The following is a 23,239-nucleotide window of genomic DNA, read 5'->3' on the forward strand; positions in this document are numbered from 1 at the left end:
AGCAGGCAGGTCAGGTGGCCTGGTACTCCCATCTCTTTCAGAATTTTCCACAGTTTATTGTGATCCACACAGTCAAAGGCTTTGGCATAATCAATAAAGCAGAAATAGATGCTTTTCTGGAATTCTCTTGCTTTTTCGATAATCCAGTGGATGTTGGTAATTTGATCTCTGGTTCCTCTGCCTTTTTTATAACCAGCTTGAACATCTGGAAGTTCATGGTTCATGTACTGTTGAAGCCTGGCTTGGAGAATTTTGAGCATTACTTTACTAGCGTGTGAGATGAGTGCAATTGTGCGGTAATTTGAGCATTCTTTGGCATTGCCTTTCTTAAGAATTGAAATGAAAGCTGACCTTTTTCAGTCCTGTGGCTACTGCTGAGTTTTCCAGATTTGCTGGCATATTGAGGGCAGTACTTTCACAGCATCATCTTTTAGGATTTGAAATAGCTCAACTGGAATTCCATCACCTCCACTAGCTTTGTTCATAATGATGCTTTCTAAGGCCTACTTGACTTCACATTCCAGAATGTCTGGCTCTAGGTCAGTGATCACACTATCGTGATTATCTTGGTCGTGAAGTTCTTTTTTGTACAGTTCTTCTGTGTATTCTTGCCACCTCTACTTAATATCTTCTGTTTGTTAGGTCCATACCATTTCTGTCCTTTATTGAGCCCATCTTTGCATGAAATGTTCCCTTGGTATCTCTAATTTTCTTGAAGTGATCTCTGTTCTTTCCCATTCTATTGTTTTCCTCTATTCTTTGCATTGATCACTGAGGAAGGCTTTCTTATCTCTCCTTGCTATTCTTTGAAACTCTGCATTCAAATGGCTATATCCTTTCTGTGCTTTTTGCTTCTCTTCTTTTCTCAGCTATTTATAAGGCCTCTTCAGACAGACATTTTGCTTTTTTGCATTTCATTTTCTTGGGGATGGTCTTGATCCCTGTCTCCTGTATGATGTCAGGAACCTCAGTCCATAGTTCATCAGGCACTTTGTCTATCAGATCTAGTCCCTTAAATCTATTTCTCACTTCCACTGTATAATTGTAAGGGATTTGATTTAGGTCATACCTGAATGGACTTTCTGGTGGCTCAGATGGTCAAGTGTCTGTCTACATTATGAGAGACCTGGGTTCGAACCAAGGGTTGGGAAGATTCCGTGGAGAAGGAAATGGCAACCCACTCCAGTACTTCTTGCCTTGAAAATCCCATGGACAGAGGAGCTTGGTGCAGGCTACTCTCAATGGGGTCACAAAGAGTTGGACATGACTAAGTGACTTCACTTTCTTTCTTTGAATGGTCTAGTGGTTTTCCCTACTTTCTTCAATCTAAGTCTGAATTTGGCAATAAGGCAACTAATACATAGCAGATAAAAACTCTAATTCAAGGTTTTTGTCTCTAAACCACATAACCTTTCCACTATTTCTTTTTTTTTTTTTTTTTTTTTCACAGAAGAAACTTGATAGAGAGGCCAGATCTTGAAGGATTTTACTGGGTGGTGAAAAAGAGATGGTTTTCACATGATTATATTACATACCAAAAAATTTATAGGTGGGAAAAATTTGGTGTATTTTAGGGAGTTGAATGATAAAAAAGAATCAATGGAATATGTTGTTATTCATTCGTCCAGTTGCATCCCACTCTGTGACCCCATGGACTTACAGCATGCCCACCCTCCCTGTTCCTCACCATCTCCCAGAGTTTGCCCAAGTTCTTGTCCATTGCACCAGTGATGCCATCCAGCCATCTCATCCTCTGATGCCTCCTTCTCCTTCTGCCCTCAATCTTTCCCAGCGTCAGGGACTTTTCCAATGAGTCGACTGTATAGAGTATAAGTACTGAAAATAACTGTATATAATGCAATGGTGATTAATTGTAAATAATGCTACTTTAGTTTCAACTAGAACATGAAATCAGGCCAAGGAGTTTAGATTTCATGTGGTCAGTAATTATAAATATCAAGAGCTTGAGAGAAGTCTTTGGGTGAAATTTGTTTTGTTTTGTGAAATCAATTCTGAGAATGCACTGATGATTTAAAAAAGGTAACTTCCAGCATATTAAAGAAAGTTCAGTTGCTAGAAACTTCATTCACCAACTGAATATTGAACATTGTTTATTCTGTATCAGGCAGTATACTAAATGTTAATAGAACTAAATATTCCTTTACTGGAGAGAAAGAGAAGTTTATAAAAGAGCCTCTATGAAATGCATCTAAGTATGTTCATGGAATGGTGTAAATAACAGTAGTGTGACGAAAGTTTTCAGTGCATGAACAATAATGGAGGAAAGTATGGCTAAGAGAGCAGAAGTCTGCTCAGCTTTTGAAGGATGCTGTATGCCTCTGGCTTTACTGTTAGTGAGACCATCAGGAGGACCTGGGGAGAAGCTCAGCAGGGTTGGAAGCAGAGGCTGGAATGAGAGGGAATGCAGCAGGTGCAGTTTAACAGTTGAAATACATAAATATCACCTCAAGGAACATTCAGTCAGAAAAAGCAAATTTATTCTTGAGGGCAGGTTTAAAATAAATTGAGTGAATAGCAGACAAAAGTTAGAACTATTGGAAAGATAGAGATAGGAAATACAATTAAACAAAACAGCAAGTATTGATAGGATAAAACCCCCAGAGTGTAAGGTGACATAGTGTAAGGTGTGTGTGTGTGTTAGCCACTCAGCTGTGTCTGACTCTTTGTGATCCCATGGATGGTAGCCCACCGGGCTCCTCTGTCTATAGAATTTTCCAGGTAGAAATACTGGAGTGGGTTGCCATTCTCCTCTCCAGGAGATCGTCCCGACAAAGGGGTTGAACCCAGGTCTTCTCCATTCAGGCAGATTCTTTACTGTGTGAGCCACCAGAAAAGCCTGGGAAGATTAAACTTTAGAGGAAGAATTGATACAGATTCTTCTAAGATGTGATGATGTAGTGACAAGAGCAGATATTTAACCATATCTGTCATTATAAAAGAAAAACCTCCACTCCTTCATAAAATGCACCATCTCAATTATTAGTCAGAAAGGACATTTGATGAGATTTATGCCTTCCATTATCACTTTTTTTTCTGAACAGATTAGATGTTTATGTTTGAAAATAATTTGAATATTTAAGAACATGCAGATGAATTGTGCTATCTTGCTTAATACTAGAAGGCTTATTTGTGAAATGAGGTTCAGTTAAAAAAATGAACGTTATTTCAGCTAGTTGGGTAAAGCTTATAAAAATTTAAGATATGGATACTATTTTTCTGTGTTGTATATTTTAAATCTTACTCATAATAGGGTTTTTCTGTCTTATATTTAATTACTGTATTTTAAATTCTGCTATATTGCTCTGGTTACCTAAAATTAGATTTGAGGGACTGGGAATGTTTTCTAAATGTGAATTACTGACAAGTGAAGTGATTCTCTCACCAGGACTCCCATCCTTGTTAAAATTTTAAGAGTCTGTACTATTTTGAAATTTCTCATGTGCTGCCCTGTTATCACAGCACCTCTCTCTTATCCCCCCACAATCTTCATAATTAGTAATTAAAGAGATAATTCTGGGTATATTTGATAGCCGCTGACCCTCCTCTTTGCTATGTCCAGATTATAATTGCTGGTTGTGAAAAGTTCTGAGTGCCCAAAAGTCCTCATGAGATGAATTATTTAATGTAACATTGACATATTCTGGGAAGTCCATACAGCTTCCATACTGCTTCTTGTCACACAGGTATACAGGGAGAAGTAGTGATCAGGGTGAGTTTTCTAATTTTAGGATGGACTAAAGGAGCCTCAGGGGATACACACAGCATTACGTCTTAAATGTTCATTGGGAATCAAGATAGATTATTCCCCAAAGCACCTACACCGTATACCCATATTGCCTGGTTTCAGTTGAGAATTTGAGGCAAGCATTGCTATTTTTCAAACTGCCCCATCTCTACCACGTTTTCAAGAAAGACAGCAACAACATTCTGGCTTTAGAAGTTTTCCAACTGAAGTATACTAGAGCTGGTCAAAGAGGTTTAAGATATTGATTTCCTCAATTTTGAGGGTAATCGTCAAGGTCTGGGGCAACCTCTATAATTATTCTGTGAATAGTTTCTGCTCTTTACTTCAGTGTAATTTGCAAATTTTCTTTGTCTTAATATGTTTTGTTATGAAAAATTGGGGAGAATTGATGAAAGTGCAGTCCATCTTTGGAGAAGGCAATGGCACCCCACTCCAGTACTCTTGCCTGGAAAAATCCTATGGACGGAGGAGCCTGGTAGGCTGCAGTCCATGGGGTCGCGAAGAGTTGGATACGACTGAGCGACTTCACTTTCACTTTTCACTTTCATGCACCGGAGAAGGAAATGGCAACCCACTCCAGTGTTCTTGCCTGGAGAATCCCAGGGACGGGGGAGCCTGGTGGGCTACCGTCTATGGGGTCACACAGAGTCAGACATGACTGAAGTGACTTAGCAGCAGCAGCAGCAGTAGCAGCAGTCCATCTTGCAGCTGTCTTACCAGTTACTGAGCATGGATGGGAACCAAGACAAGAGCATATCAAAGATGAGGAAAGTAATTATAATCCGTCAATGAAGAAACCAATTAACTCTTTCATTTTTCTAAACAAATTTCTCTTTTGTCGTTACGTTATTGGTAGGAAGAATTTAATAGTTCTATATATTCCTTTTGAGAAATCCAGATATTTTTCTTATTTTCTCAAAATTTGTAAATAGCTGAGCCTTTTATCTTGATACCAGATATGCATTTCACTCCTTCTGTCATGTTCATTAGTTATCTGACAATCTTAAAATTGAAAACTCACATGTATTTGAGTCAACAAACGTGTTGCTTTTAGAAAAATCTGGCTATTTTAGAGCTACTTAGTAATTTTTGGTTTATAAAGTGTTCTTTGGTAGGGTTATTTTTGAAATTTTTACAGATATCTAAATATAACTGTCCCAAAAACTACTTTGACATTTATGCAAGGATGCATTTTTTCAAATTTTAAGAATCAACTTATTAATTTAAAAAAAAGGAAGCTTTCTTGTGACTACTGGTCATAGCTTTTCAAAATTTTATTAGTTTATAAATTATAAAAATGATTTATATTTAAAATTTTAAAATATAAAAATTTTATATTTAAAATTTATATTTGAAATTAAAAATGCATTTATATTAATCTTCAAATATAAGATTCAGTAGGTAGAAACCCTCAGTGAAAAGAGTTTCACTTGCTTTAGTTCCTGTAATTTGGATTTAAATATGTATATATTTTTTTAATTTGTGTGTATACATGTATACATATGTATGGAGAAGTATATTTTTAAAATATTGATACTCAAGTTACAGAGACATGTTTCAGTAAAATGAGTTGTATATTTGTATTTGACAGAACTAACACCCTTGTATAGTGGTAATTGTATAATATACATGAAGAATACAGGGAATCCATTAGTAGTAACATTTAAGCTAGTGAAACTAGAACAGAAAAGTTTGTTTACATCTGCCAAACACAAATGGTTGAAAGCTGTTTTAGCATCAAACAAAAATCACATATACCTAGAATACATATTTGATAAGGCATTTCAAAAAACATATATTACTTTTGGCAACTCCAGCTTTCTTTTTTCCAGCTTTCTTTTTTTTTGCTTACATAATATGTTTAGTTTCTTTTTTCTTAGTTTTCTAGTGCTAGTATATAACTGTCTTCTGCAATTCTCATAATTTTTACACATCCTAGAAGATGTTAGATTGGCCTTTTCATTATTGTCATTATTCTGCCTCACTAAATAAAGTCTCTTGATGAAAGTGAAAGAGGAGAGTGAAAAAGTTGGCTTAAAGCTCAACACTCAGAAAACGAAGATCATGGCTTCTCGTCCCAGCACTTCATGGGAAATAGATGGGGAAATACGGGAAACAGTGTCAGACTTTATTTTGGGGGGCTCCAAAATCACTGCAGATGATGATTGCAGCCATGAAATTAAAAGACGCTTACTCCTTAGAAGGAAAGTTATGACCAACCTAGATAGCATATTGAAAAGCACAGACATTGCTTTGCCAACAAAGGTTTGTCTAGTCAAGGCTATGGTTTTTCCTGTGGTCATGTTTGGATGTGAGAGTTGGACTGTGAAAAAGACTGAACGCCGAAGAATTGATGCTTTTGAACTGTGGTGTTGGAGAAGACTCTTGAGAGTCCCTTGGACTGCAAGGAGATCCAACCAGTCCATCCTAAAGGACACCAGTCATGGGTATTCATTGGAAGGACTGATGCTGAGGCTGAAACTCCAGTACTTTGGCCACCTCATGCGAAGAGTTGACTCATTGCAAAAGACTCTGTTGCTGGGAGGGATTGGGGGCAGGAAGAGAAGGGGACGACAGAGGACGAGATGGCTGGATGGCATCACCAACCCGATGGACATGAGTTTGAGTGAACTCCAGGAGTTGGTGATGGACAGGGAGGCCTGGCATGCTGCGATTCAAGGGGTCGCAAAGAGTTGGGTATGACTGAGTGACTGAACTGAACTGAAATAAAGTAAAACATATTTTTGAGCTGTTTTTTTTTTTTTTTTTCTTTAGGGCCTTGAAATAGAAAAGAAAGTTATAAGATGTGTTTACTAAAAGGCAACTCACCTTCTTAGAACATTATTAACTACATTAATATCAATCACTTATTTAGTGCTTACCAGGAAAAATACTAAGAACTTTTGATATACTTCTTGTAACAACCTGGTAAAATACAAAGTATAACTTACCCAAGTTACTCAACTAATAGAACCAGAAACTGGACTCAAGAATCTGGCTCTAGATTCTCCTCTACAAGAATCTTGACTACATTGCATTTATTTACGTGATTAACACATATGGAATTCCTCCTCTGGGCCTATATCCCATAGTGCTTAGTGCTTTGCCATGAGTGACTATTGATCCTTGCAACCCAGGTAGACTCAGCTGGCAGTTCCATTTACAGATGAGAAAACTAATGTTAAATTGATTAAATAATGTCCCATAGATATTGACAAAACTGATTATAAATCAGAAGTGTGTCTTGAGTGAAAAATCTGGGTTATTGCAATAATCAGTGTCAGATTAATACATGACTATAGTCCTATGGTGTGACTGCACTTTGGGTTTGAGAGAGCTTGGCAAAATTAAAAATCATTATGGGAAATTTGGAGGATGCCTATAAAACAAGTATAAATAGGAATTTAGCAACCTGAAATTGGATATAACAATATATAGTGTGAATGTTTGATAAAGACTTGTAATTGAAGAGCTTGAAGAAAAATCTTGATGTTCTGAGTTAAGTATATCTTTAAAAATGCAAGGGATGACTATATAAAGTGCAGTTACCACCAGTAGGTAAACTCAATGAATGCACCCTGCTCATCTGCTCTTTAGAAAATTCTTTTGCTTGATAGTTACTCAGTTTTAAGACTTTTTTTTAAAAACAAAAGACTCCACATAGAAGTATAAAGCTAGCTGTTCTCCATACTTATAAAGATTAAAAGTATAAAATAAATCTAAGGTGGACACAGTTCATTTAAATTCCACTGAAACCTTTTTGTTTATGTTACCTGATATAATTCTAAAAAGAGCCCTGCCAAGAAGTTGCCATTATATAAATTTCACATTTGAGGTATCTTACATGGTTTAAGTATCTTTCCCACTTATCTAAGGATAAGAGATAGAACAATAAGTCAAATCAACCCTTAGATTTTCAATTCATGCCTATTTATGGGTTGAAAGAATAATTGTGTTTTTAATGCATTATTTGACAAAAATGCACCTTTTATTTCCTATGCAGCTTTTAAAATTTAATTTTTTAAATACATAAGCTAATTTTGATGTGTCTAATAATCAGTACTGGTCTCTGGTAGGATTTTTCATTGTTTTGTTTTATAAATTTATGCTAACAATTTATTGTGCTTGATAGTTTTGGAGTTGAAAAACTTAAGCTAACCCAAATCACGGTGTTCCTTCCTACAATTTTTCCAGGTCCTGAGGAGGTAGAAACCAAGTGCCCCTGGAATCACATTGCTTGCCTTGGTGCCAACAAATGTATTCATTTATCCCAACTGTGCAATGGCGTCCTGGACTGTTTAGATGGATATGATGAAGGAGTACACTGCCGTGGTGAGTCCATTTGCAGAAAAATGCAACTGAAATACTGAATTTTTCATAGTTTTATTGAAAGTTCAAAGAGAACCTATAACCTGTCTTGTCTTTCAACCCCAGCTTTATCAGTTATTGAGAAAGCATGAGTTTTATTGCCAGAGACATTCAATATGCATTTCAAAGCTGTGACTATTGTGCTTTATTGAAAAATGCTATCAGAAGTAAAAACACACACACACACACACAAATTTAGACTTTGAAGTTGGGCTCTTAAACAATCATGTGTTTGCTAGCAAGGAGTGCTTTTGGGCAAAGGACAAATGAGAAGTCTTTGTCACAGTAGATTGATACCATACATAAAAACATGTTCCCTCTGAACTGTTACTTATACTAAGATTATTTGAAGTAAAACCCCTGCAACCAAATATTTTAATAGAATGTATCATGAAAAATGTCCCCTTTATATTATTTCCATGAAGTTATACTATTAACTTTCTATAATTTTCCTTCTTTTTACAAATCTACATTCTTCAGTGGTCAAGGGTTTACCTATATACTCATGATGGGTGTAACTAGATCTTAAAACTTATAAAAAGTTAATTGGTTTGGGAAGCAGGGATAAAATGTTAAACAAAGAAACAGGGAAAAGTTGAGGATTAAGGTAAGGATCCTGATGTGGAAACAGAATCAAGCTATCAGTCAAGTGAATCTGTCTTCAACTTGAAATAGAGAAAGAACCCACTGGATCAGGGGTCTCTAACTCATACTCTAGCTCGTTGAATGTGACAATATGATGACCAAAACTGTCAGAGCACCCGTCCTTCATGTTGGAGTCAGTAAAACTATAAGGAGTAGAAAGAAGTGTAGAAAACTGGAGATGCATATCTGGTATCTGGACAGACTCACTAAATCGATGCCATTTTGGAAAGGTCCTTGGTCACCAAACGTTCCAGTTTTTCAGGAGGAGCTCCACTTATTTATGTGCATAAAGTGTTCAAACTTAGCTACTGCTTTTTAAACATTGCATGGTGAGCAATGAACAGGCTTAACACAACTTGTCTGGAGACCTGACAGAACTTACTGGCTGCCATTTTCCCACATTTGGACTGAAATAACCTGGACTCAAAACCAGAGATGGAGAGATACATTACCTGTGGCGGATTCATTTTGATATTTGGCAAAACTAATACAGTTATGTAAAGTTTAAAAATAAAATAAAATTTAAAAAATAAAAAATAAAATTAGAAGAAAAAAAAAAAAGAAAAAGAGTAAATCTTAGTTTAGAAAGGTAATTCAAAATAGAAAGGATGTCAAGAAAGCGTAGATCAAGTATGTTGCGAGGTCTTTTCCTTCTTTCTAATGTAACATCCAATTTCTCTGGCTTTGTGGACAAATTCAGACTGAGAAGTTAAAGGTGTTTCTTCTTTGGTAGTATTTCCTTCCTTAGCCTTGAACTCTAGCAGGGTCACATAAGAAGCCAGTGGATTCTTAGTTTCAGTTATAAACATAAGTATAATAATAAGAAGAAATTTTCCTTTTATTTAAAGACTGTGACAGGTTTTCCTTTTTATGATTGTATAGTTTTAAAGATAATGTTAATAGAAGGTAAATTAGTGAATTACAAGGAAATAGAAGTTAGAATTTAATTTTCTTTTCAGAAATAAACTGTATTTTCTATAACCTAATTCTGTCCTCCTTAGTTTTAATTCAAGTTTTTTATTACATTTAAAACAAAATTCCAGATAGACATGTGTGACTAAGCTTCTTTAAAGACTGAAAATCGTCACATTGCCAAATACTTCCTCAGAGGTGATTATGCAAATTTGAATATCTTTTAAACATATTTCAATTACATGGATCATATGAAAATATAAATGAGTTCTCTAGTAAAATCTAGAGTTGTGATTAAATGAAGACAGGGATGTGTGTGTGTGTGTGTGTGTGTGTGTGTGTGTGTGTGTATATATATATATATGTTAATAGTAAAACAAGGGATCAAATAAAAACAAAATATCAGTACAAAAATAAAATGGCATTAAATATATGTTGATTCTTGGAAAAAGTACCATATAATTCAGATTGAAATTTAGGGGATATAGTTGCTTACACTTCTATCTTTTCCTGTTCTAATTCAAGTTTCCAGCTGTTTCAAGTTTCACATCTTTATCACAAGTGGCAATATTTTATTTTTTTTATTTTTAATTTGCCAGTAGGGCACTGATTGTACCACTTTGGCCTTTTTAATATTTCTAAATTTAACCAAATAAAGTATTCTAAAATACCTAAATAATGCATGACCTATGGTGGACTTAGAAATAAGGGAAAGTATATTTGGATCTCTACCTGTTATTTACCTTAGTAGAGGGATTTTCTTCTATTTCTTTGGGCTTGCACAATGATATAGAATGGCAGGATCAAGATGACTGAGTGATACTGTGATTCCAGAGTCGGTGGTTTAACAAAGTATTTCTGCCTCAAGAAAAGAAAATTAGGAACATGTTCGTCTGCTTGTTCAGGTAAAGTGCCCTGGACTCTATCATCAGATAGAAGGAACACCAGCTTTATCATATGTATGTGGTTTGTGTTTAGAAAAGACGTATGATTGTAGGCAAAAATATATCATGAGAATTGAGTGTATTTTCCCACCTTCAGCCTTTCTCCTGATTTTGAGTCACACTCAATGAAGAGATGTTTTCTCAAGGGTTAATTAGGGACCTAATTAACATCAAGTCTCTAAGGACTTTTTTACTTACTAGAGACATAAAGAAATATATTAATTCAAACACTGCATTAATTTTTAGAAATGCTTTCCTTTGTAGAAAAATTCTGTCTAAATCACTTCTATCTCCATTGCTTTCTTTTTGTTGCATTCTGAGCACATATTTTGGAGAAGGAAATGGCAACCCAATCCAGTACTCTTGCCTGGAGAATCCCATGGATGGAGGAGCCTGGTGGGCTGCAGTCCATGGGGTCAAAAAGAGTCGGACACGACTGAGTGACTTCACTTTCACTTTTCACTCTCATGCATTGGAGAAGGAAATGGCAACCCACTCCAGTGTTCTTTCCTTGAGAATCCCAGGGACAGGGGAGCCTGGTGGGCTGCTGTCTATGGGGTCACACAGGGTCGGACATGACTGAAGCAACTTAACAGCAGCAGCAGCAGCAGCAGAGCACATACTCTAAATAATTACAAAGCCTAATATATAATTCAAAGATGGATATGTTTCCTTTTCCTCATAAAAGATCCTGAGTACACTTGTAATATATTTGTGACCCTTGTGAAAATTAATAAGGAGAAAAGTTTAACAATTTGGAGGTGATAGTTTGGTCTTGGGAATGCTTTTGTATCAACTGAATTGTTTTCTGAATGGTTTCCTAGAAAAATCAATTTCTTCTTGGTAAGGATAATGAAAAGATATCTATTATTAATGATTTTCTATAACACTGATGTTTTAATTTCCATAATTTAGCTTCATTTAAAGAAAGAAAAATGGACTTTTGTATATGGGTGTAGCTGTACACAGGAATGTGCTTATAAAAATTTTACAATAGGAAAGTTCAAAATCACCACATTGTATTAAAAAAAATTCACATCTTCCTACATAGTATTAATATGGGTGGTAATATCACTATCTAAATTGCATGAACAATGAAAACACATTATATACATACAGTAAGATGCCTCTCAACACAGGATGTTGTTGCTTAGTTGCCAAATAATTTGTGGTCCCAAGTCTTTGCAACCCTTTGGTCTGTGGCCCACTAGACTCCTCCATCCATGGGATCTCCCAGGCAGGAATACTGGAGTGGATTGCCCTTTCTTTCTCCAGGGGATATTCCTGACCAAGGGATCAAACCCACATTACTGCATTGGCAAGTTTATTCTTTACCCCTGAGCCACCAAGGAAGCCCTGGTGGGAAATACAGGATATTTCCACAAAATTCCTCACAATCATATAAAGAAGTGAACAAATTCAACTAACAGAGACCAAATGAACTGAGATGTATCAAAACACTTTTAATATTTGCCATCCTTAAGGTAATTCCTTTTGTTAATATTTAAAGAAGCTGTGAGGAAGAGAAACCCTCTTTTTATTCACAATCCTGGTTACATTACATTTGCAGTGCAAAATGGTCATTTATTTAGATGCTCATGGGACTGACAGTCTCTGTGGCCCTATCTGCTCTTACTCTATTAAAAGAATCTGAGAACTCTTCCGGTTACTATGAAAAGGAAGTCTATCTTCTGTGGCCCTAGAAAAAGTGATTGTGGTTGCTTTCCAGTAAACATTTCAATTTCCTTTTAAATTCAAGGGGATAAAGTATGTAAAGAGTCTATTAAAACTAATTAGGGAATGAAACTCTGACATCTGAAAAGCTCCCTACCCAGACACACAAGTATGCATACATAGACACATGTACTGTTCTTTTCTGATCTTTCTATACTAAACCTGTTCCTACATGATTCTCAGTGTATAATATATTCATTTAGTGTGTTTGATCAGGAATCAAAAGAAGAATAAGATTCTCTTAAGTATTATCTAACTCCTTGAAATAATGCATATGAAGAAATTTTAAAATTCCATTTAATTATTTTACTTGCCAATTGGAATAGAAATTTCCTTATATATGCAATTACATTTTTCTCTATCCACAATCTAACCTATATGTATTTATTTTCATGTATTTAATTTAGATACCAACTCATATATAAAATTTTATTTATTTTTCTTTCATATTGATCTTCATAAAACTAGATTCTTATGAGAAGATGCCAAAAAATCCTGAATGTGATTTACAAACTAGAGGCTTTCTCAAAATGGACCAGGATAAATGCCAAACCTTATTATCTATAATGATTCACCATAGGAAAATTAGTCACCCTTAAAACTTCTTGTGTGAATCTCATATATTCTAAATATTCCAAAAAGAAATTAATCTAGCCCAATTAATTAAAATTAATATATTTGACAATATTAAATTTAATAAATATAATAAAATAATTAGGAATTAATTCTTAATGCAAATTCATGACTATGTTCTCTCATTTTTCCAGAAAGGAAACATTTTATCTCGTTATGACACATTAGTCATTACACCACTGACTTCCAAGCAGCACAAGGATAGCTTGTAGCTCCCAAAAGGGGTTTCCCTGGTAGCTCAGTAGTAAAGAATCTACCTGCCAAAGGAGGAGACGCGAGTGTGATCTCTGGGTTGGGAAGATCCCCTGGAGAAGAAATGGCAACCTGCTCCAGTATCCTTGCCTAGAAATCCCATGGACAGAGGAACTTGGTGGACTACAGTCAATGGGTTGCAAACAGTCAGACATGATTTAGTCAATAGCAAAAAAATAACTAAAAAGAAAGGAAGGAAAGAATGAATTTAGTGAATTTGATAAAGAAAACACATGCATTTGGTACATTTTGTTGTTTTTACTTTCATTTTATTGTATGAATGAATCTTCTTCAATTTCCATTTTAAAAGTGGCTGTTGAAAAGTATTGCTAGTCTCTTTCTAAATTAAAATGAGTTCACCATGCTACATACAGAATGGAATTTCAGCATGCAGAATCCGATAACAGAGGTATGGAGAAGAGTGAAAATTGCAAGCAGTGTTATGCAAAGTGTATCTGTCAGCAGCATAAAGCTTGAAAGGTGTGGAGGGAAACTTCACAGTGTGTACTCAGTCACCTAAAACATTGGTTGAGCTAGAAAACAAGCAAACTGGAGTTAGCCACAAGGACCTGGGTTTGTGTGCTCAGACCACTTTTGATTACTAAAGCTCCTACAACTTAAGAGTGAAAGTTGCTCAGTCCTGTCTGACTCTTCACGACCCCATGGACTATATAATCCATAGACTTCTCTAGGCCAGAATACTGGAGTGGGTAGCCTTTCCCTTCTCCAGGGGAACTTCCCAACCCAGGGATGGAACACAGGTCTCCCGCATTACAGGCAGATTCTTTACCAGACAAGGCACAAGGGAAGCCTACAACTTAAGAGTAGATCCTGCTATATTCTTTTCTTTGTATTGGCTTGTGTTAAGGTAATCAGATAGTCTCAAATCTATCTTAAGTGTAAGCATTTCCTCCAAAGAGCTTAGCTTAATTAATTAAGTTAGTTCAGTGAAAGGCTATGATCCTTAACATTGGTTGGTTTCAGGGCCAAATGAATGCTTCTTTGAAGCAAAGGAACAGTTCTTAGAAAGAATAGATCTTCTACAACTGTATTATTCCTCTGCAAGACTATTGTATATATTAACGACATCTATATGAAATTAGGCTAGTATACTTTGTACAGACTATTCTAACTATATATATATATAGATGTGTGTATACATATGTATATACACACAAATACATAGGTACACATATATATGTAGACATATGTGTACATATAGGTACATATATATACACATAAGTATATATATTTATTTTTCAGAGTTTTAGTTTTTAAAATTCTGCTTAATTAGAAAGACACTTTTCAACACTGATTTATCAGATATAATTATAAACTAATCCTGCTAAGGAAAATTGGATTTCAACTTTCAGCTGTTTGAATATGTTGACTTCTAGAGATAGTTAACTAGCTAACTAGATACCTGTGGCAGAAAATGATTAAGTCATTTGGTTCAGCATAATCTAATATTGTTTTTTGGAAATTAATCCTTTTGTAGTGGACTGACATGTTTGATTAATGTTAGTATTATTTTTGTAAAATAGAAAAAAATAGTGCATAGACCTAATAGCTTAAAATGATCTAACATTGAAGGATCTAGCTTAAAACAAAGATATTCTTTATTAAAATATCATCTCAAATTCTGTATCTATCTCTCTTCTTCAAATAGTTTCAAACTAACAAACTATTTCCATATTTTTTGACCAAATCTTTTCTGTGGTGATAATCCTGGTGCATTACGGACCTTCAGTTGGTGTTAAATTGTACTCTAGTTCCAGGTAATTTTATTCTATTGAAGTAGATGCAAGTCAAACATGGATCCACAACTCACACCCAATAAAGTATTTATTTTGTTTGCTTAGTATCTATAGAAGAAATGGCAGTTGCTTGACAGACAGCTTTACTCCTTGGTTCAAAGAACTCCTATTATACCTGTGTCTCAAACATAACAGCCTCTTAGATTGAAGGCCTCATGAAACCATAGAAAGTCAAAGAATCAGGTTTCCCACACCCAGTAATCTCTCCCCTACAGAAGAGAGTTGTTAAGAGTCCCCACCAATTTTGGAATTGTTAATTTATATGAATATTCATGCACACTGGGACTCATCATTTATCTGGATCTTTCCCTCACCATCTTTTTCCTGATATGATAGAAAACAAAGAATAGTCTGTAAGAAAACAATAAAGGGTATGAGGTCAAAATGGGTAGTATTATAAATGTACCAGTAGAAACACAGTACGCTTTCCCTATATTCAATTCATGTATTAACTTCAGTAAATGTTGATTGAGCATTGACAGTATTCCAGATGCTTACCGAAACCCTAGGGATATAGAAATTCCTATTTTCTGCCTTCATGGAATTCACATATCTGAATGGAGGAAGGTAAAAATGGCTGAGGAAAAATAAAATGAGGAACATCTAATTCAGCTTTGGAGGATGCAGGAAAATTTCCCAAGAGAGTTGATCTGCATCTCACTCTAGGAGTTGAGTAGGCAAATGAGGGAAGGAAGAACATTTCAAAAGTCAGGAACTATATGGACAGAGACACAAGTAAGACATCATTGCACACTCAAGACAGTTCTATGCTATTTGCTAAGTTTGAAGCATAGAGTCATGAGTGGCGAGAGATGAACTGAAAGCTGAAGAGTCCAGACCTGGAGTGGTTATGTTTGAATAAGTATATGGTGATAGTTGTTGTTTAGTTGCCAAGTCTTGTCTGACTCTTTTGTGATTCCATGGACTATAGCCTACCAGGCTTCTCTGTACATGGGGTTTACCAGACAAGAATACTGCAGTGGGTTGCCATTTCCTTCTCCAGGGTATCTTTTTGAAAAAGGGATCGAACTGGCATCTCCTGAATTGGCAGGTAGATTCTGTACCTCTGTGCCACCAGGGAAGCCCAGGGATGTTGTATGACCCACTTAAAATGCATTGCATAAAACTGAAAAGAGAAAGACTATGAAAAATGACACTAGGATATATTCTCAACGATATTATAAGGATGTTATATAATGCTGTTTTACAATTAAACATATGAAGACTAGCTTGTTGCATATATGTATTAATAGCTATCTAACTTATTCTTCAAAGGTTAAAATCCATTTTTATAATCATGAAATTTTGAGCTATGCAGCCATCTATCCATTCACATTGATCAGTTTCTAAAACAAGGTGTGTTAAGTGTTATTCTTTAATGTGTCATTTTGATGAATTTCATATAAGGCAAAGTCAAAATAGATGACATGGGGAGCCATATTAAGTGAATTATTTTTAGACAAGAGCTAGTTACTGGGAAACTGTACTCAACTACATTAAGCAATTGAAATCCCATCTTTAGCAAGCTACCAAAAGACTACCTTAGTTGATGCCTAAGTTTTTCCTCTTGTATCTTAACTTTGGGAAATATATGCCTGTTTCAGTATTATTCAAAAGTATTAATTACAACAAACTGTCACTCAGTTCTCTACTCAGCCTCAAATGTAAGGCCTAATCCCCTATGATTCATTATTTGGTTTTTGACATAAGCAGCTTGATATTTGAAAAAGTAAGGAATTAATGCAGGTAGCTAAAGTTGAATGGCATCCTCAGGAGTCACACAGTTTGAGAGTAGTTTAAATACTGTGACCTTGAGTTTTCATTTGCAGTTTTGACTAGTGGGCCTTAACACATCAACTCAGAGAGATGCATGAAATTGTCATGCTTCAGCGTCCCTTTCTGACCTGCTCTTTAAGCAGCAAGATGGCTTGTAGAAAATCTACTGAAAACCATTATGAACTAAGTATTTGTTCCCAGTCAGTTTTATTAATTGATTGAACAGGAAAAAAAAAAATGTGCTGAGTGAACAACAAGGGGAAAAACTATGTAACAAGTTTGCAGGATTGAATGTTTCAATTTTACTCTTAGCTCTATCTTGAGAAAATTTGTGCTTTCATTTGATGAGGAATGTGGAAAGGAAATGCAGAAGTTCATTTTAACTCTTTAAAGTAGTTTTGCAATATTACAAATAGAAGGTTTTCTTTTTAAAAAACTCTTTAAGAATTTGACTTTCATAGTGGAATTTGGAAGGAAAAAGAAGAAACTTTTCAAAGTCATTCAGTGGAAAAAGATTACATTTTGAAGTAAAAATCAACACTGTGCCATTCCGTGAGAAGTAACTAATAAACAGATTTGAGATGTGTTAAATTCAATCTGAAATTTTAAGAAATCTTACAGAATTCTATAGAAAGAGATTTTCACATTTTACAGCCAATATTTTCAATTCTGAATTTCTAATCTGTTCAAAATTACAGAACAAACTATTTCAGCTGCCTTTTCTTTGATCCATTGTTATCACTTACATTGAAAACTATTCCATGGAATTATATAGGTATATGACAACTGAATATCTCACTTTTAAAACAACATTCAGAGAAACAAAATAGCCATGAGAATTGTGACTTCAGAACTCCCCATAATCAACCCATAATCAAGTGTAACTATTATTTATATTTTACTCATGTGAATATATAGAGAAATATGCATTTGTATTTTAAGTTTCTCCAGACTTTTCTGCATCTATTTGTATATTTGAGTTGTGACACAATAAACTCAGTAAACATTAATCTTTGTGGGGGAAAAACACCACCCTGTTTTATTTGCACTAATGGAGAATTTGCATTCTAGCTTCCCAATCGGTTTTTGATTAAGAGAAAGCATGGGATTTGAAGTTTTATTTCAAATGAGACCTCTCCATGACACAAGGGATTGTACACCAGGGCAGGCAACCCGCTGTGGTTGTAGAACCCGTAATATGCCAACCAAAATTAGATCACTCTGATCACAGGGCTTCTTCTGAATTAGGTCAGTGTGACCAGAGCCAAGCTTGAGTGTTAGATCCAAGGAGAATGGGAAGGACAAGCCCCAAAGTGCACTTTCAGTTCCATTAGCTGAAACCTGTGATGTGTTCTCATTCACACTATAGGTGCAAAACCAAGAGTGCCAAGAAAAAAATCTATACAGTTCAATAAACAGCTTCAAGATTTATCCCATATTCTCAGAACAGAAGCACGGAGAACCTAAATAGTCTAATTTTTAGTTAGCCACATTAAATATTACTTAAGATAGCTCTAAGAAATTTGGAGAGATATATTAGTATGTATAAAATGCTCTTAAATCTAAGTAGTTTCTATACAATATGTAAATATTATACACAAATTATATATCAATTATATATAAATTTATTACCTGTAACTACACATAGAAATATTAATATAAGCATGTGAATATATATTCTATTAGATTTCCCTGGCCTGTGTCTATTGGACATCTAGTTGAATATCTTTATACATTCCACCTATGTTGTGGTCCACTTATTCCTGTTTGTTAAAACCAATGTAATACAATGCTTTTACTAGTCATATACTTACTTTGAGTGCTGTGAAAAAAAGGGAAAGTTGCTCAGTTGTGTCTGACACTTTGTGACCCCATGAACTGTGTAGTCCATGGAATTCTCCTGGCCAGAATACTGGAGTGGGTAGCCATTCCCTTCTCCAGGGGATCTTCCCAACCCAGGTATTGAACCCAGGCCTCCTGCATTCCAGGCAGATTCTTTACCAGCTGAGCCACCAGGGAAGCGCAAGAATACTGGAGTGGGTAGCCTATCCCTTCTCCAGAGGATCTTCTCAACCCAGAAGACAAACCGGGGTCTTCTGTATTGCAGGAGTGGATTCTTTACCAACTGAGCTACCAGGGAATCCTGGCAAATTGAGTTCTGTGTCCTACTCCCAAATAACATCCATTTCCTTTCTTATAAATCGGATTTGGATTCTACTCATTTAAACTAATTAAGCATAATGAAAAGAATCTGCCTGTAATGCATGAGACCCCGGGTTGACTCCTGGGTCAGGAAGATCCTCTGGAGAAGGGACAGGCTACCCACTCCAGTATTGTTGGGCTTCCCTGGTGGCTCAGCTGGTAAAGAATCCTCCTTCAGTACAGGAGACCTGGGTTTGATCCCTGGGTTGGGAAGATCCCCTGGAGAAGGGAACGGCTACCCACCCCAGTATTCTGGCCAGGACAATTTGGGCAGGACCGAGCAACTTTCACTTTCAAGTATATTTGTGATCAGAGCCTAGGAATCTGTCCTAACACAGTATAACTTACCTTTTCAGGGTAATTTTTCAGTGAACATATGTCTTAGTTTAATTCATCTTTTCCCCCCCCCCACATATGTGTCTTATACCCCTAAGAGACTGCAAGCAACTAAACAAACTTATGGTGGTACAGTGGTAAAGAATCTGCTTTCCAACATGAGAGATGAGACGAAAGAGACATGAGTTCAGTCCTTGGGTGGGGAAGATCCCCTGGAGTAGGAAATGGCAACCCTCTCCAGTATTCTTGCCTAGACAATTCCATGGACAGAGGAGCCTTGTGGGCTACAGTCCATGGAGTCACAAAGAGTTTGACATGACTGAGCAACTCAACACACCCACAAACTTACATTTAACTTCTATCTAAATCATTTCCTATCAAGGACACAATCAACTGGGCAGAGAAGACAAACACAGGAAACAGAATGATGAAGTGCAGAATTGTATGGGGCTGTGCAGAATAACCAGAGAAGGCGATGACACCCCACTCCAGTACTCTTGCCTGGAAAATCCCATGGGCAGAGGGGCCTGGTGGGCTGCAGTCCATGGGGTCACTAGGAGTCGGACACGACTGAGCGACTTCACTTTATTTTTTCACTTTCATTTATTGGAGAAGGAAATGGCAACCCACTCCAGTGTTCTTGTCTGGAGAATCCCAGGGACAGGGGAGCCTGGTGGGCTGCCGTCTATGGGGTCGCACAGAGTCAGACAAGACTGGAGAGACTTAGCAGCAGCAGTAGCAGTGCAGAGTAACTCACAATGTGTACTTCACTGTATGCCGGGAATATTGACCTCAGTGTGCTCTTTGTCAAGAAGGTTCACTTCTGCATTCTACCTAAAGTAATTTGCTCTTTTCAGTTTTGTTTCTTATTTACTAGAAATATCTGCAAAATGCAAAAGGGATGCAAAGTTCTCCTCAGTGATTATAACTACAAATTGAGAAGCTGCAATAACTTTTTCTCAGTGTGAAACAGAAATGTAAGATAATAGGGCTGAAAGGGACTTTCAGAGGTCATCCGGTCCATCCATTTGCCTTTAGGCTGATTTGAACCCAAACTTGTGTAGACTGATTGCTATCTTCCCAATTTTGACAGCCTCCGGGAGAGAAATCCTAACCACCATTTTTAGTAACACAATCAGTGCTTAGAAGTTTGCACTCTGAGCAAATGCTTAGATATTATATTGTAAAATTCCCTACGCCCTCTCAGTTTTTAGCTTTACCTCTCCATTAGATTTAGATTTTGTATTCCTGTGGCTTAATCGTGTTTTTCTTATGCTTCTCCACATATCCTCAAATTTTCAAAATCTCTAAAGTTAGAAACTATCCGTCCCCCAAAACCAAGTGTGTGTCTTGACTAGTGTAATTGACTGACTTAGCTCCCGACTCCTATGATTCTCTTTTCATTTTCCATTCTTTTTACATATTTGTATACTTAGTGTTGCCTTGCTCACTCCTGTTGTGTCAGTTAGGAATTGAATTTGGCTGTGACAAACAGATCTTTAAAAAGTCTGGTAGAGAAAGGTGGTGATTCATTTTCTCTTGTAAAAAATGTCCAGTGATGTAGATGATCCATAGCAGGTAAGGTGAGTTCAGGGCATGCCTGATCTGTACCCCAGACTCCTGCATTTCCCTTCTGCCACCGTGTCACTTGCCTACAATCCTCAAGGTAGGCCAGCAGTCATAGATGATTGCCGCAGCTCCAAATGTCACATCTATAGTCTAGGCAGAGGAAGAATAAGATATCTCTATCAAGCCAGTCAACCACCTTCTTTAGGAACTTTACAGAAGCTTAATCTGTGAATTTGTATCTCTGTGCCATTGGCCAGAATTTTAGCACACAACCAACTTCAACTGCACCAAAGATTGAAAGATGTAGTTTTTCCACTGTGCAAACATTGCTTCAGTGAACTTAGATTTGAACGAAGCGGATAATGGATATTTGGTAGCAACTAAAAGTTTTTGCTATACATGATTTAATAGAACAATCAGAAAATTGATTACTCACCGAATAAGTGTTTCAGTTGTCAGCTGAGAAATTTTTCACAGCCTGAAAGTTGAGAGTTATGTTTTATTCTGTGGCAGCATCTCAAGTAACCCTGAGAGAACTGTTCTAAGAAGATGGGGAGGGGGGACAAAAGTTTTGAAACAAAGGGCAGACACTAAGAACAAAGATTATTGTTAAAGAAAACCCAAAATCTCAAATTAAGGAATTTAGTACATTTCTATTTAAGAGAAGATGCAAGAGTCTGGGCTCACTGAAATCATGCCTTTTGATATACACTCTACCTACCTAGGGCCAGTATCCTATATTTTCCCATCCTGAGTTTCCTCAGGGCTCATTGTAAGGAGTGGCTACAGTTTGATGACTGCTAGATGGCAGGTATTCTTTTCCTTTCTGAATTCCCTCAGGGCTCACCAGCTCACGTTGGCTTCCATCTATGATGATGGTGGCATTCTTTCTTTACTAATATGGAGGCAATATTCCATATATCCATTTATTATTTCACTTATCACAGTTGTATTGTGTTTGATAAACCTACAAGAAGGTTCTAAAGGACAGAGAGCAGGACCTCAGCTGGTGCTATGGCTTTGAAAACCAGGAAACTGAGAGGTTTATACATATTAAACAAGCCTTTTATTCCAGATACAATATTGTATAAATTAAGAAAATTATTCACTATACCTGGGAACTATAGGAGAAGGGTCAGGATGTACTGTAATACAGAGTTCCAAATATCTGGACTGAATGTTCATAAGGAATAGTTCCTGAGGAGTCAGTAAGGAATGGCTGCAGCCTGAGAAAGACGCCAGATATGGGAGAAAGGTTTATAGAGGAAAGGTACTCTCTCCTTCCCATTCTCTCAATATTTTTTCCTTTTTTATACATTTTTTTCTCTTCCCTTTATACTGTCCCTGCATCTTAAACTTTTTTAGCTTTTACATTTTTATTCCTTCAAGTTTAGGCTTAAACTTGAAATTTATTAGCTATCTGAATTTCAAAATCTTTTCTATTATTTCACATCTCTGGTCAGCCAATCCTATTTCATCATTTCTTTTTTACTATATGACTTGTCATCATATATAAAATTTTGTTTAATATTTTGAGAATGTCAAATTATGTTAAACTTCTTTGCCTTCTCATTCTCTCCTTGACTGTAAATTTCCTTTTGCTTCGTTTTGCTTTACAGAGACTATGATAGTCTCCAAGTAACTAAATATACCTCAGCTGTATTAATGCTTTTGACTTTTGTTTTGAAGGGTCTAATTACTTTCTCTTCAAATTCCAAATTCTATCTGGTGGCTACTTCTGCCATTTTTTATATCCCCCAATCAATTCTTATCTGTAAGATCCCAATTAAGGAAGCCATTTTTACCACATGATTGTAGAGAGTAAGCAGGCATTATATCAGAGAAGGCAATGGCACCCTACTCCAGTACTCTTGCTTGGCAAATCCCATGGACGGAGGAGCCTGGTAGGCTGCAGTCCATGAGGTCGCTAAGAGTTGGACACGACTGAGTGGCTTCACTTTCACTTTTCACTTTCATGCATTGGAGAAGGAAATGGCAACCCACTCCTGTGTTCTTGCCTGGAGAATCCCAGGGACGGGGGAGCCTGATGGGCTGCCGTCTATGGGGTTGCACAGAGTCAGACACAACTGAAGCGACTTAGCAGCCGTAGCAGCAGGCATTATATAGGCACTAGAACAGATCTTAATAAAAATTCACAGTCAAAATAGCATATTGGATAATTCACATTTATGCATAAAGAAAGGGAGGAAAATGGGAGAGATGAAGGGAGTATATATACATAGTATCACTTGAGGCTCATCACAATTCTGAAATTAAAACCCTGA

General features: G+C 36.4%; 1 protein-coding gene across 1 annotated transcript in view; it reads left to right on the top strand.

Moving 5' to 3' along the window:
* Window positions 1-23,239, top strand: part of LRP1B (LDL receptor related protein 1B) — a 2,209,913-nt gene that overhangs the window by 745,628 nt on the left and 1,441,046 nt on the right. Inside the window, exon 3 of the mRNA XM_025261770.3 lies at window positions 7,961-8,098. Coding sequence (XP_025117555.3) covers window positions 7,961-8,098 — 138 coding nt within the window. The remainder of the gene's footprint in view (window positions 1-7,960; window positions 8,099-23,239) is intronic.

The sequence above is a fragment of the Bubalus bubalis genome, chromosome 2, assembly GCF_019923935.1.
Source record: "Bubalus bubalis isolate 160015118507 breed Murrah chromosome 2, NDDB_SH_1, whole genome shotgun sequence".
Lineage (NCBI taxonomy): Eukaryota > Metazoa > Chordata > Mammalia > Artiodactyla > Bovidae > Bubalus > Bubalus bubalis.